The sequence below is a fragment of the Sebastes umbrosus genome, chromosome 18 (assembly GCF_015220745.1).
Source record: "Sebastes umbrosus isolate fSebUmb1 chromosome 18, fSebUmb1.pri, whole genome shotgun sequence".
Taxonomy (NCBI): domain Eukaryota; kingdom Metazoa; phylum Chordata; class Actinopteri; order Perciformes; family Sebastidae; genus Sebastes; species Sebastes umbrosus.
Window position 1 is genome coordinate 21,574,069 of NC_051286.1, and position 16,125 is coordinate 21,590,193.

General features: G+C 39.2%; 1 protein-coding gene across 4 annotated transcripts in view; it reads right to left on the minus strand.

Annotated features, from left to right (window-relative positions):
* Positions 1-15,893, minus strand: part of LOC119477058 (centrosomal protein of 128 kDa) — a 55,855-nt gene extending 39,962 nt beyond the window's left edge. For 3 of the 4 annotated variants that reach the window (XM_037750899.1, XM_037750900.1, XM_037750901.1), the window contains exons 1-14: positions 15,501-15,893; positions 14,099-14,277; positions 13,848-13,934; positions 12,810-12,942; positions 12,477-12,595; positions 12,041-12,132; positions 10,665-10,737; positions 8,836-8,958; positions 5,747-5,833; positions 4,668-4,742; positions 4,338-4,485; positions 2,895-3,034; positions 856-927; positions 367-552 (exon numbers count right to left, since the gene is read on the minus strand). In XM_037750899.1, the coding sequence (XP_037606827.1) occupies positions 367-552; positions 856-927; positions 2,895-3,034; positions 4,338-4,485; positions 4,668-4,742; positions 5,747-5,833; positions 8,836-8,958; positions 10,665-10,737; positions 12,041-12,132; positions 12,477-12,595; positions 12,810-12,942; positions 13,848-13,934; positions 14,099-14,260 (1,497 nt within the window). In that variant the 5' untranslated portion in view covers positions 14,261-14,277; positions 15,501-15,893. The remainder of the gene's footprint in view (positions 1-366; positions 553-855; positions 928-2,894; positions 3,035-4,337; positions 4,486-4,667; positions 4,743-5,746; positions 5,834-8,835; positions 8,959-10,664; positions 10,738-12,040; positions 12,133-12,476; positions 12,596-12,809; positions 12,943-13,847; positions 13,935-14,098; positions 14,278-15,500) is intronic. The other variant, XM_037750898.1, reaches the window with a different exon arrangement.
* Between the last annotated feature and the right edge of the window lie 232 nt (positions 15,894-16,125).

The following is a 16,125-nucleotide window of genomic DNA, read 5'->3' on the forward strand; positions in this document are numbered from 1 at the left end:
TCAATGTTAGGTGGGAACCTTTTACCTTTTATTTATTTTTTTCAACCCACCTGTGCATGTTATTGTATAGCTCTTCTCTCATATGCACAAAATAAAGAACTAAAAATCAGTGGAATGTCCCCTTAAAGAAAATGGTAATGAGATTTTTTTCTCACATCAAATTTAGTTTTACATTTCACTCCTGGCACTAGTAATATCTTGAAATAGGGCAGATCAGTCCGCTAGACTCAATGAGTTGTTAAGACGGACGTTTTTCAATGTGGAGACAAAGCCAACATTATAAAGATCAACAGTTACTTAGCCGCAGCTGCTGCTGTAGGCTGTGGTGTCAAAAGTCGTGTAGTGAATGAATCTGCCTCAACCGACCTGCGAGGCCTTGTCGGTGTGGAACTGAGCCTGGGCGCTCGCCTCCTCCAGCTCCTTCTGCAGTCTCCTGCACTTTGCCCTCCACTGGCGCACAGCCTCTTGGGCCCTGGTCTTCAATTCATCTCTGCTCCTTGCGCTCTCCTGAAGTAATTCCACCGTCTCCCTCCTCTCCGTCTGCTCTCGGCTCTGTAAGGATGAGTGAATTCATAAATAAAGAGTATATTCATTCTTCATAAACTGAATTTGTGTTCTTTAAAGCTTTGGGTGGATCCTAAAATGTCTTAACAGGCCTAATTCTGAAGGATCTCATTACTGCAGCGTCTTTAAGTTGTAATTCTATGAACTTGTGGCCCAGAATGAGGCACTACACACAACATGCTTCCAATTTAAACTGCCACTAGAACAAGCCCCCCTTGTTTAGAGTCCTTGACTTAAATTACCTATCCGCTGATGAATTACTGTGTGACGCAATAACCAATATAAAAATACCTGCATCTCTTTCAACTGTTCCAGCATCCGTAGCTGCTGCTGCGCCCGCCGCGCCAGGTCTGATGACAATTCCTGGTATATAGGAAAGAGAAAGGTCAAGGACGTGCGTGTGTGTTTGTATGACTACTACTACTGCTAATGGGAGGGAAAAGACAGAAAGGCAAAAAAAAGGGAGACATGGGGGGGGTGGAGGAATGGGTTTAGGGCAATGGTAGCTAGAAAAAGGGAGAAAAAGCAGTTGATTTTTAAAGAAGGAAGCAAAAAAGAAAATAGGTATGAGAGTTATAAAGAAAAGATCAACGGCAAAGGGCGGGTATAGCGAGCAAAGAAGAGGACAAAAGGCAAACACAGAAAGGTCAAAGAAGGTTGAGACTGTCATGCTGCCTACAATTGGATTATCTGCAAGGCTGGTCTGAAAAGTAGTCTGAAAGGAGGGTTGCACTGGATTAACTTCATTTTCCACAAGAAAATCACAATCACTTTGAAATTTCGAGTTTGATTGAAGTCTTAAGTAAGGGCAAGTAAGGTTAGCCTGGTGCCGTTTAGGTATTTATACTGAATCAGACTGCCAGTTAGGAGTAATTAGTCATAGACTGATTAGTCATAGGCCTATTAGACTGTATATAAATTCAGTCACTGAGAAATTGAATCTTCCACCCTATTCTCCTCATTATACTTCATTTTTACTCATTTACCGTTAAAATGAAACGTTTCCAACGTCTATTTTGATCCAGACATAAAAACCATAAGAGACGCCCCAGGTGATACATGCAAACACCCACTTCATCTTTTAACACCTACTCGGCAATAGGGGAAGCGTGGGAGTTTAAACACATTTTCGGTGAAAGAAACATCAGAGATTAGAGGAATGTGCCAATGCTTTAAGTGAAGCTATTTCTACTAACATTTTATTGATACCCACCACAGCCTTGAATATCCCTGCTTAGCAAGGGAATTTTTTTAGTTTTTTTATGTCTAGTTACAGTGATGGAAGTGACACATCGCACCAGTTTGAGAAGGATAAATGACTGCTGGTTGACTTCTGATTTCCTATTCCGACTGTCACTTCATCTGACGATTTTAAGAGGATAAAGTGGCATGGAGTTGGCGGAGGATGCGACCACGGATGAGAGGCACCCGACAAACTGAAATAACCCTGCTCAGGGCGGAGACACCAACACAGGCAAAGTCAAAAGCATGCTTCTGTTTTGTTCATTTGCACTCCAGCCAAGAGATCCTCCATATTTCCATTTATTCTTTAAGGCATACTGCAAAGACACAGAGATGACTAAGGAATTACATGCAATGCCTTCTTTGAACCACTGGTATTATAAGCTCTTGTTGCTTTATATAAATCCCAGGGCTGTCAAAGTTATCACGTTAATAACAAGTTAATGCAAATTCATTTTAACGGCAATAATTTCTTTAATGCATTAACGCAACTTGCGATTTTCAGGTTATAGCGGAGTAAGGAGGCTAAACAACGCTCCAAACTTATGCTAAATTTTGGCTAGGAAAAACTGGCATTGCCATTTTCAAAGGGGTCCCTTGACCCCAAGATATGTGAATGAAAATGGGTTCTATGGGTACCCACGAGTCTCCACTTTACAGACATGCCCACTTTATGATAATCACATGCAGTGAGTCATAGTCAAGTCAGCACACTGACACACTGACAGCTGTTGTTGCCTGTTGGGCTTGAGTTTGCCATGTTATGATTTGAGCATATTTTTTATGCTAAATGCAGTACCTGTGAGGGTTTCCGGACAATATTTGTCATTGTTTTTTGGTGTTAATGGATTTCCAATAATAAATATATACATACATTGCATAAAGCAGCATATTTGCCCACTCCCATGTTGATACGAGTATTAAATACTTGACAAATCTCCCTTTAAGGTACATTTTATACAGATAAAAATTGAGTGACTGATTTGCAATTACTCGCAATTAGTCATGGACAATCATGCGATTAAATATTTTAATCGATTGACAGCCCTAATGAATACCCATTGTCACACAATTTCTCCGATACACACCTCCACCTGTATGCTGAGTTGGACTCTCTCCTTCTCCTTGCGGTCCAGAGTCCTTTTTAGTTCTTCAACCTCGCCGAGGACTGAGGCCGTGCGCAGCTGGGCTCGCAGCTTCGCCACTTCTTTCTCCAGGTTCAAACGATCTATACACATGAACACATGTACGCACACAGGCAGGCACATAATCAAAGTGTTGTTAGAATTGATTTCTACATGTGGAGACAAGAAATGTAGGGCGCTTGGTGACAAGGAACTTGAGGTGGCAGTTGAATTAGGGAGAACAAGAAATGCACTGCACACTGCAAAAAAAGCCTATTGAATATTTGAGCATTTTTATTTACTTTCTAACCTTACTGCCTTTTTTTTTTTTTACTACCTCTTTACCTACTACATTGGAGGCTCATATGCATGGCTCACATGTCAATCACTTCACTTGGTCACTTGGGGCAGACAGAGAGTTGGTAGACGTGAATAGAATATAAATGAAGTGATAAGAGATTTGAATGAAGCAGGATTCTCCATGATAAACAAATATGCTGATATACAAGCACTAAGTACTATTGGGGAGGTCATCATAAAGTGTTTCACCATCTTTTATCCAATCTGTCAAATTCAGATTTAAACATAAATCAGCAGAAAAATCTTATTTCATATTGAACTACTATTGAACTTTAGACAATGTTATAAGAATCTGTCATTTTTTTAACTTCCACTGCCTTTTAATATGGAGGACAGAACCTGCAAAAATCAAAAATAAATGAATAAATAAAAAAATGACTCCATAAATAAATGTCAATAAATGTAGCAAAATAATATTAAAAATAAATGTAGCCATTAATGAATTGTAATGTGACATAAATTGATATTTCTGTTTTATTTTGCTTCTTTATGTATTTATCTTTGCATTAATTCCTTTATTTATTTACTCTTCTGTTTAATTTAAAATAAATAAATACATTTAAAAATGAATACAAATAAATGCATAAATAAAAGGGACAATTAAACAGAAGAGTAAATAAATAAGGAAATTAATACAAATAAAGAAAGAAAAAGCAAATTAAAACAGATATATCAATTTAGGTAACATTTTATAAATTAATTAATGGCTACATTTATTTTTAATATTATTTTTGCTACATTTAATGAGATATTTATTTATTTATTGACTCATTTATTTATTTATTCATTTATTTTAGATTTTGGCAGGTTCCATTCTCCATATTTTAAGGCCCTTTGATGCCCTAAAATCAATACCATTACAAAAAACCTTGATAAGTAAGATTTTCAACACTTTGTTGTAAGGTACTCACAATTTTCTCTCCTTAAACATAATGCCAGCTATTTCTATGGTTACAGAGTTGTCATAGCAATCTTTTAATCTGCATCCAAATCCTCTCCGTCTTCCTGTTCATGCTCCTTTCCCTCACCTCCAGAGTCCAGACATACCTGGCCCTCGCTGTCCACCTCTTCCCTCCTCACCGTCAGTGTGGTTGCCATGTGGCTGAGCAATGGGCTGAGAAGTCTCCAGACGTGCCCTCTGAAGCTCAGTCTTCTCCTTCCTCGTCTTCAGCAGCTCACCTCGCATGTCCTCCACCTGGGGATCGTTAGCCGCGTAGGCAGAGACAGAGAAAGACATATGACTGTCTGACAGTGAGCAAAATGACACGGTGGTTCTCTAAGAAGATGCTGCACTTTTTATTGTTTTGTCTCCTGGGGTTTACTGTACAGTACATCTACATGTACAATCAGGTAAAGCACACACAGACACAAACAAACCTGCTGAACAAGGGACTCTCTGCTATCCTCAGACTGGTCAAGTAGTCTTCTAGCTCTCTCCAGTTCCTGCTCCATCTAAGAAGAGCATAACAATAACAATGTCAGGACAATACATAATGAAGGAGTGTTCTGGGAATTGATGTGGAAGTAGCAGGAGCGTGGTGTGATGTGATCGCCTGCAGTATGTATGTATGTATGTATGGAGAATCTGCGATCTACAAATTTAGAATGTATACAATTTGAGTTAAAGGCACAATTATGAAAGTGTTAGGATGGGGCTCTATTTAATTTTAGGGCTGTCAATCAATCAAAATATTTAATCAAGATTAATCTCATGACTGTCCATAGTTAATCATGATTAATTGCAAATTAATCATACATTTTGTAACTGTTCAAAGAAGTATTTAATACTCTTATAAACATGGGAGTGGACAAATATGCTTGCTATATGCAAATGTATGTATATATTTATTATTGGAAATCAATTAAAAACACAAAACACTGACAAATACTGTCTAGAAACCCTCACAGGTACTGCATTTAGCATAAAAAATATGCTCAAATCACAACATGGTAAACTCAAGCCCAACAGGCACCGCAACCAAAACAACAGCTGTCAGTGTGTCAGTGTGCTGACTTGACTATGACTTGCCCCAAACTGCATGTGATTATCATAAAGTGGGCATATCTGTAAAGGGGAGACTCGTGGGTACCCATAGAACCCATTTCCATTCACATATCTTGAGGTCAGAGGTCAAGGGACCTCTTTGAAAATGGCTATGCCAGAATGTAGCGTAATTTTCGAGCGTTATTTTGCCTCCTTCGCGACAAGCTTGTATGACATGGTTGGTACCAATGGATTCCGTAAAATGGATGCGTTGAAACCAATTTGCATCAACGCGTTATTATCGCGTTAACTTTCACAGCCCTCGTGAAAATATGAATGCTAACTACTACTTCAGTAAAATGATGCAGAAACTTTTATAAGGCAAATTTTCATAGCGCTAAATTCATAATAATCTACCAAAGGTTTTTAGTTTTTCAATACAAAACAATCCTTTGAGAATAAATATATTCACCTTGGATTTCTCACGGTCTGCTTTCAGTATCTTGGCTGTAACGGCCTCCTCTCTCTCATGGGCTTGAACGTGGCGTCTCCCTGAAGTCTATAAAACACAATAACACAGGCCACAGCATGTATCATTATAAGAGCACACACATATAAGAGTAGTGTAAGAATGCAACATGAGAGGTGCCATTGCATCATGGCATCCCCCCATCTCATCTTCTTGGAACAAGATACTGGCATCATGGCGGATTTGTACAAGAGCTTAGATCCCACTCAATCCCACTCGTTCTGAGCGGGCTGTGATGATGAATTACCGGCTGCTAGCAATAACATCTACCCAAGTGACTCATCATCTATTTGATTCACATCACAGCGGGCCCATCGGTGGGGGATAAATGTGCCCTCTGCTCTCCCTGCTCTCCTGCTCTTTAGTAGTAAAAGAGATTATTTTCCTCTTCATGTCCTCATGCTTGTTTATTTACCCTTAATTTTTGGACAAATGCATTATTTCCCATCGCCCTGGGCCCTGCTGGTGTCCCATTAGGGCACTACGGAGGAGAGGGATGCAAATGAATTGGAAGCTACTATCATTACACAGTGGGTTGAAAAATCTTGCCCACAAAATGGTTATCAGTCTGGATGCAGCTACACAGTGCCCCTCTGTGGTGTACTAATAAACTGCAGTAGGCATGAGAGACTCAGAGAGGAATGATAGCAAAGACACTGATTAGCTTCTAAAAAACGCTGTCCTCAAAACCAGTAACCAAGAAATAAATGGTTGAGTTATTTAAAAAATGAACTAGCATTATGCTGATGATGTATAATATGGATGATTTGTGTGGCTAAATGTAAAGTAGCAATGTAAGAGAGCAATAATACAAGATAATGTGTTCTTTACTGTGACTGTGGGCATCTATTGACTTTGAGTGCTTTGAGTCTACATCACTAAAGTGCACCTAATGACAGAGCTCTCTCAGCTATTAATGCTACGAGACAAATGCAAAAAAGAAACATGATTGGCATGAAATGCGGGAAAGTAGCAACCGCTTGCTTAGCGACCATTTGCACTGCAGCGAAGTAATTGCCTAGGTGTGCTTTATAGTCTCATAAAGCAGAGCAAGAGGGCTAGGTGACACGGTGGGGATGCTGCTTTAACAAACAAGGGAGGACTGCAGTGCATTAGAGAGAAAACCCTTCAGTAAGACACAGTGACCCGGTAAGTGTGCACTGGAGAGAGTGTTGTGTATAAGACGAGGACGCTGTGTCGGCGTTGCTCCACTGTTGTGGGGTATGTGAATGGAACTACATCCAACATGCTAACACACATTCGACGATATCACCCCAGATGTGCCGATCAACACTCCTCCTAATGCACAAGTTCATTCTTCTATTTATTTTCAGTTTCATAGCATAAGAGATGCTTTTCAGTTTTTAAGCCTATTGTGACCTGTTGCCTTTTGGGAAAGTGTTTGTTCAGTGTTTCTACAGTGAAATACAAAAGTGCTTGAAATGTTCCTTGTTTGTATAATGATATTAGTTTACCAAAGTTGTAAGCGGGCAAAATGCTACCTCAGTCCCCAGCAAGAGGATTTTGTCTTTGACATTGGCACTACTGTCTCTTAAATATAAATGAAAAGCAACGAATTCTTATGCATTTGTGGTTGTTTTTTTCGTTGTACAGAATTCACACCGAATCGCGATTCCTAAACCTGGGCAGGGACCAAACTGTGACTTCTGTGTACCGTTACACCCCTAATGTAAGGACAACACAACACAGAAATAACTAGAGACCATCTTGTGATGGGATCACACCAGCCGCAACGCCAAATCGGACCAGAGGCGTAAAGTGGGGGGGGCCAATGTCCCGTTCCTCACTTCCTACCCCCCTACTTCCGGCGCCTTTGCTCAGACCACACTCATCTTGGAACTCCAAAATCTGTCCACAGACAAACAGAAATATAAACCTCTGGCAAAGTACTGATAACTGCCTCTGTGGTAGTTCCTGTTACAGTAGGTGTCTCCAGGAACACATTTTGCCATGATGACACACAGGAGACTCACAAGGTGAAAACAATACCAGCGTTGCTGTCGCGGCTGGTAAATATAAATAACCTTTCAATTTTAACACCATCAAGTTTGCATTTTAACCTTTTGTACCAGAGTTGGCAACCAGAACGGCTTATAATATTTTGTTTTTTTTGAGCATTCATAAATTTTGCAAATGTCAGTGGTCTGTATTATTACTCAGGAATAACCAGCAGGCATTTACTGCTGCTGCTGGTTGTACGCGGGTAGAACCTCCTGCTGAATTGCTTTATCTTTTCTGCATCATCCAAATTTCTCCTTATATTGAAAAACATACATATTTCATTGAATAGCTCTTAGTATTAGTAAAATTATTCATGAATGCAATGATGGTTGCTTGACTAGCTGGTCTCAGACATGTTAAACCACATGTTAAACGTTCATTAAGCCAATCAGCCTTTTCTTTCCAAGCATCACATGACTGGAACGCACTGATTTGAGAGATTCAACAAAAAGACCACTGCCAACATGATATTGGATATATGTTTATCCTTCGCTGTCAATCAGTGTCCTTCTAGTGTATTTGAGTCGGCATGCCATATGCGATGACTAATATTGCATTGTTTGCCTGCTTTATTCTTTATGTGAGTGTGTTTAGTTGAGTCTGTTCTAAAGTTCTGATTGTCATATGTGCCTGTATGTCTGTTCTGTATTGACTTTTACTAGGTTTCCTTTCATTTATGCTGTATGCTCTTCTATGTGCTTTGATGTTGTTTTGTCCGCTTTTGTGTGACTTGTTTCTTTATTTTAACATTAATCCTCAGGGACTGCAAATGAAAATTAGCCTTTTGATGTTAATTAATGTGTGCTGGCTCTGATAAATAAATAAATAAAGTTCAAATTAAATATTGTTATGTTCCCTCTTGTCTTGTCCACATCCCTCCATTGAATTGCGTGCCTTCATGTTGTCTCTAGAACATTTTTCGCCTTTGAATGTGAGAGAACATGAGAGTGTCAACGGGGAGGTGTTGGATGGAAGGATAACAGCAGATGAGTGGTGAGGTGGAGTGTCACCTCCTGCAGCTCGTCAGACGTGACCACCCGCTGATCAGGCCTTCTCTCTCTCTCCACGCTACTTTGCTCAGTATGCATCTCTCTCTCCAGCTCCTGCAGACGCCGCTCAACGCGAGACGACACCTGCAGACAGTGAGACGGAGGACGCCTGAGGTCACGCAAACATCACCGGCACAGGGATGGCAGCAGGATATGATAAATGAGACAACAGGAAATTAAAAACATAGGTGACAAAAAAATATCTTTTAGAACTGACTGGAAGTATGACATTCACGATGCAAGAATTCCCTGTCTTATCAGGAAGCATCACACGCACCTGTAAACGACAGCTAATACCTTTATCTTGACAAGATAAAAATGTTAAACATGTTGGAGCAGCATATTTGTCACAGTTGTGATGGTGCGATGAGGGGTGTGCCTGGAAATTATACTGAAATATTTGCCTAAAGTTAGACTTCTCTGAAGTTACATTTGAAAAAGAGGACACCATTTGTCGGTAGCTGTTTTCTGTTCAAAAAACAAAAATATGTGCATATTGCATGCTTTCTACAACAGCTTTTATTCATCAATAACTGTGATGTGATGTGATATATATATGTGTAGATGTGATGGATGGTTTTGATTTTTTGAAGTGGGGTTGTATGAGGTACTTATCCATAGTCAATGTATTACCTACAGTAGATGGCGGTCAGCACGCCCCCAGTTTTGAGAAACAGGCAGGAGAACTGGCACAGATGCAAAGCAATGTACTGCTGTAGACGGGGCCAGCAGCAAAACATATTTTAGACACCTAAAAGAAAGGCTCACCTAAAAAAAAATATATCAATATCAATAGAAAATTTTCACCATGTTACCTTGCCATCAGACATTCCCTTCCGACAACAAACTGAAGCCGTTATCTGCTTTCTTCAAATCCACCAGACTCCTTTGACAAAAGCAGTAATTTTACCTCAAAGAACACAGGAGTTGCTGGTCTACCGCTGCCTCATTCGGTTAGTTAGTTTGTGTTATTGTTTGACTTTGGTGTTTTCAAGGGTGAGTTCGGATTCACCAAAATCACATAATAACACAAACAAACTAACCGATTGAGGCAGCGGTAGACCAACAACTCCCGCTTTTCTGTGAGGTAAAATTACTGTTTATGTCAAAGGACTCTGGTGGCTTTGAAGAGAGCATAGATAACGGCTTTACTCCCCTGTCGGAGAGGGCTGTCTGATGGCAAGGTAAAGCTACGAAAATGTTCTAAATATAGCATACACTTAAAACTGATAGAGATTTTTAGGTGGGCCTTTCTTTTAGGTGGCTAAAATATGTTTTGTTGCTGCCCCCGTCCACAGCAGTATATTGCTTTGGTCCCGTGTCGGTACTCGTACTTGTATCTAGTACGAACTGACAGTCATATACTGTGGGTAATACACTGACTATGGATAAGTACTTAACACAACCCCACTTCAAAACACCCAACTATCCATCCGTCCATCCATTATCTGTAACTGCTTATCCTAGTCAGGGTCGCGGGGGGGTTAGAGCCAATCCCAGCTGACATTGGGCGAAGGCAGGGTACACTCTGGACAGGTTGACAGACTATCGCAGGGCTGACACATAGAGACAGACAACCATTCATGCTCACATTCACACCTACGGGCAATTTAGAGTCAACAATTAACCTGCCTATCTTTAGACTTTGGGAGGAAACCGGAGAACCTGGAGAAAACCCACGCTAACACAGGGAGAACATGCAGCACCTGAACTATACCTTTAAAATCAAGTGCAAAAAGCAATAAAGCACACTTGAAGTACTGGGGGTGAAATGCACAGCAACAACTCACTGAGGCCTGTCTCTGGGAAGTCGTCATGTGCTCTGTGAGGCTCTCCATCGCTCGCCTAGTGTCAATATCAGACCTATAAAAAGCAGACAAATATTCACACATCAGACGTCTCTGTCGGTTTGAAAAGTCCCTTCCCAGGACATCATTGATCAAAATGTGAATGCATAATGTGACGCCACTAAAATAATTATGCAACTTCAGGTGTTGAAATAGAGTGGATCAATTTAGTTTGGTCAGCAGCGCAAGGGAGGAGAGATTTTTTAATAACCTGAAAATGTCAAATTCTAATGCATGTTGAAAGTAAGACCTGCTGCATTTTGACTTTCCAGTGCCGTCAATGACACTTTTATCACTTTCTCATCAAGGAGATTTCAAAGACCCGAAAACCATGCATTTGTTTTCAAAGCTCAAGCATAAACTTTTTATGTACAGTGGATATGAAATAAAGATCAATAACCAGTCAGAGCCCAGGCCCAAGTTAGTGTAGAAAATAATGTAGGGAATCTTCGGGAAAACATAAACAAGAGACTGCATAAAAGTCCCCTTGCACTTAGTGTGGATTACTATATAAGCGTATACTAAATTCGTAAAGCCTTATCCAAATATTCAAACCAGTGTTAAAGCAAAAAAAAAAGAAATCTTATAAATTCAATTTAAAGACATGCAGATTTAGGAATCCAACATTTAATTGTACATGTTAATCAACTTGAAGAGAGAACCCTTTAAACTCTGATTTATCTGGTTACTATGCAAAATTATATTTTTTAATAAGAGCCTGTTCTAATTAGTTTTCATTATAATATCTGAGAATAAACATTTTTACTGTGCATGTCCATTGTCACCAGTTATCATTTTACTTTTCAAATCTGGCAGTGACAAATTGGCAAAAATATTGTTTTGGTTTTTTTCTGTGGCTCGAGAGACGATTTAGCACATCTTTGTCCTCTTTTAAATTTCTTTATAAAATAGACTTTTTAAAAAGCCCTTTTACTTAATTAATTCCTTGTTGTGTCTAATCAATTCTATTGTTTTTATTATTCAAATATCTTATCTTTTATACTTAATTTTAGTTAATTCTTACTTTTATGTTCTTTTATAATGCTTTTACTTTGTTATTTTATTGGATTCTGTTTTCATTTTGCTGCTGTGAAGCACTTTGTAATTATGTTTTGAAAGAACAAATAAAATGTATTATTATTATTATTCATGCTATTTGTTACTATGGAAGGTAACAAATATTTGAGGTTTAACTCAGTTCTAAAAATCACCTTGTCTTATAAAAAATGACAATGACTAGTGAATTCAGTTGTGTACTATGTGGAAATAAAAAAAGTTTACTGTTTTGAGGTTGAGACTTTGCCCATCCCTTCAGATACCTATTTCTCCTGAGGATTTCTCTATCCAGGTCGTCAGACAGTCTATACTGGTCACAATGCAGATCCCTCAAGGATTGGTGCAAAGTGTGAATCTATGTGGGACAGACACAGATAGATACAGAATACAAAACATTACACACAAGCAAAGCATAGCAAAAAATTGGCTATCATTGCCTTTTTGGAGATGCCCATGTATTGAAACCACTGTGGAAAGCAGAATCAAAATAAATAAGGACTCCTAAACAACATACTCTAGGCCTGAATGCGAATATGAACAATATCTTGTTTGAATAAAATCTTATCAAGCCCCTTCATTAGCATTACATATTTCAAATCAATGTTCCTGACTCAGTGTGCCCTCTTGTGGAAACTTTCTGACACTACATCACAGTAACAAGTGGCATTGATTGGTAGTCGGTTTGTCTCCTGTCCTTACATCCCCTCCTGTCAGGCTGGCATCCTTGAAGCGAACACTGGCAGACTGAGACCTCCGTCTCCTTCCTGGAGTGCTTGTATACTCCCTCAGTGGAGAAGTAGGGTAGAAACGCTGGCCATCTGAAATTACATGAAGTGTTAAAGCAGGAGCCAGAGAACCAAACACAAACTCACTGCACAAAGTTTTCAAGGTCTTCTTTTCTTGTTTGTTGTCATTTTTCGTATATTATTTCTGTGTTATCTGCCTTTATGTGTCATCTCTTTGCAAATGATCCAGAGCTAATACTACAATGAGATGACAGCTGCCAGCGAAATCCTTTCTATTACTTCATACCTGATCCCGAGTCAGCCTCCAGGTCACTGGTGTGCAGGGTGGAGGCCGAAGCTGAGGCACTCCGAGCCCCATTGGATCTGCTCACCCTCTGTGTCTGTAGCTGACTGATTGACTCCTCCAGGTTCTCCCTGAGCTGCCGAAGGATATAAAAAAAAAAAAAAAAAAATCAGACATAAAATAACAAACTTAGAAAACAGTAAATTGTTTAATAGCATTAAGGCAGAAAACATAACTGGTAAAAAAAAATAGGTATCCAGAAAAAAATACATAAGACAAATCACATCCCTGAAAAGATCAGGAGAAAGAGAAATAAAGAAGAGTGTTGACAACATTCCCACAATTATTAGAAAAAAAGCTCCATTTTGTCAAACTCAGCTAGTTTTATTCAAAATAGCTCCAATAAACATGCAAGAGGTTTTGTGATACGTGTTTGACGGAAGTTTGGTGACGTTCCACTGTCAAACATATTGCACTTGGGGCAATGCTGCTCCAGGTGAAAAACAATTATGCCGCCCCTCTATTAGCAACAGGGCCACACTGGGACAGAAATCCATGCCAGGACTGTGAGATGGAGAGGTCTTTTATGCGAGTGGCCCTAGCTGTGACGTACAGGCGTAGAGGCAGCTCTGCAATGGAGTGTGCGTTCAGTCACACGCCATTGCCTACTTCTTGCCTTACTTTCGATGACATCAAGCTCGCTCTTGCCCGCGCTCTCTCACACAGTAGTAAACATTTAGGCTGCTCCAAACACCATGAAAAACACTCTGTTTATATGATCAATTTATTTATAAGAAATCTGAATTTTACATCTTAAAAAAACAGAATAGGGGCAATAGTTTGGAAACAGAAATGTCTTTCCATACTCTTTTCTTTTTTCCATACTCATTCAGACCTGGAAATTACTAAAATCAAATTCCATACTTTTCCATATTGCGTAGGAACCCTGCATATGTGCAATGGAAAGGCCAATGTCAAATCACCATCTTTAAGGTGTGAGAAGATTATAATAAATCATAATTAATAGAACAGGTGTCTGACCAGTGCCATGGCTTCAGCCTGATCATCCGTATGCCCTCTGTAATGGCCCAGCATCCGGTCTACTTTGGTCAAGTTCTTACTGGTGTCCTGCCAGAGAAAAGAAGATTTTAGTTAAAAAATAATTGAAAAAAGTTTAGGAACCAATGCAAGCTATAAAAAAGATCCAAAATATATTATAAGTGAGCTGATGTACTGTACGTTTTGAATTATGGTAAATAGGTGTCTCTGTCTCATGATGCAGAGCAGAGTACCTGTAAAGTGTTTGCCAGTGTGCTGATCTTCTCGGAGATGTCTGCGGGTCGACCATCACTTCCACTGGCTCTGTCCCGGCCAGGTCTGCGGTGGGCTTCACGCCCCCGAGGCCTGTGCACCTGCGTCCTGTCGTATGAATCCGACTCACTGGATGTATCCATAGCTTGGGACAGATTTACTGTGGGAGGCGTTGAAAAACGGCTGACTAGGGTAAATCTGACGATTAGTGACCAGCACTATCGGTTAACTGCAACGTTAATGAGATTAACGAACAAAAAGGGTCTGTTTTGTTAAAGTGGCACTGTAATACAGCATTTTTGTAACAAATTGTGCATCTTGCTGTAATTTTATCTGCAGGTGACTAGTAGCAGTTTAATATGTCAGTGCTGTTTTGGCACAAACATTATACAAAAGTAGTGAAAACGTTTGGAAGTGATGCAGCCACCCACGTTTTTATTTATATAATTTTATTATCGATATTTTTTTTATGTAATCAATACCAAATGAGTAGTAGTGATTATACTTTTCAGTATAAGCCAAGTATACTAGGACTTTTCTGTATACTTACCAAGTGCACTTAGACTTTTCTGTATACTTGTTGGTATAAACCAAGTATACTTAAGGATTCTACAGGAATATCACCACAGACAGTCACCCATTTCATAATACTGCAAATATTTAGTTAATATTGCAGTACTTTCATCAGTGGGCCATAGGCTCAATCACCATTGGCTACATCATTCGGCGATAAATAGTGACTTATCAAACATTTACTTAAACGAAAATCTTCAAGATTGCCACTTTAAAGGAGAACGGTCTGCAGGACAGATAATAATGAACACAGTTCACTTTCATAGACTAAGCTACTGGAGTTACCCTGCACTATACTCATTTTTAACAGTCTCTTCTGCACTATATTCACTTTTTTTAATAGTCGTGTATCACAGTGTTACCCTGCACTATACTCATTTTTAACAGTCTCTTCTGCACTATATTCACTTTTTTTAATAGTCGTGTATCACAGTGTTACTCTGCACTATATTCACTTTTTAACAGTCTCTTCTGCACTATATTCACTTTTTTTAATAGTCCTGTTTCACAGTGTTACCCTGCACTAAATTCAGTTTTAACAGTTTTCTTCATCTCCTTGTATTTTTATATCTGGTATATTTTTTTGTATTTTGCACTACTAACTTTTTTTACTGCCTTTTTACTAACATGTTTTTGCACTATGGAACTGTTATGTTGGAAACCTGAATTTCCCTCGGGATCAATAAAGTTAGTTACTATCTATCTATCTATCTATCTATCTATCTATCTATCTATCTATTTATCTTTAAATGCTTATACAATATATATTGTTACCATAGCTATCAGAAATAGGACCTATGTCATCGTTACCTTAACAGCCCGTGGAGACAGAAAAGCTATCTGACCAGCAAAACACGACAACTCATCTTCCCATCAATCAATCACTGTGCTGGGCATTGTTGTGATGGTGATGCTCCTCCTGGCTAGCAACGAGTGGTAACTAACTACTGTTACCGTTAGCTAGCTTAGCGACGCTAGCCAACTAATTAAGCCTTTTATGCCGTCAAAACTGAAAACACACTTCATATGTCCAGCGGAAACAACGGAAATAAATGCAACCGCTATAAAAACGTTACACAAAACTCGTTGTTTTTTTCGCTTTTCGAGTGATAACTAAGAAAAGAAACAACTCTCAGCTTGTCCGTGCTAAGAGGCAACTTAAACTAGCCGCGTCTGAGCAGGATATACAACAAACCCACGACTGCCCCCAAAGGACGCCGGGAAATGTATGCTGCCCACAATGGAGCAGTGAGGGAATTTTGTTATTGTGAACTACATTGTCCGAAAGGTATGCGTTTTAGCGCCAGTGTTGCCGCTCCGTCAGTTAGAAAAGTTAAGAAAGAAGGAAGGATAGTTGTTTATAAGAAAAACAAAACTGTAAGAAAACAATTATAATATTGTAATAATATTAAAAAATATAAAATATATATATATA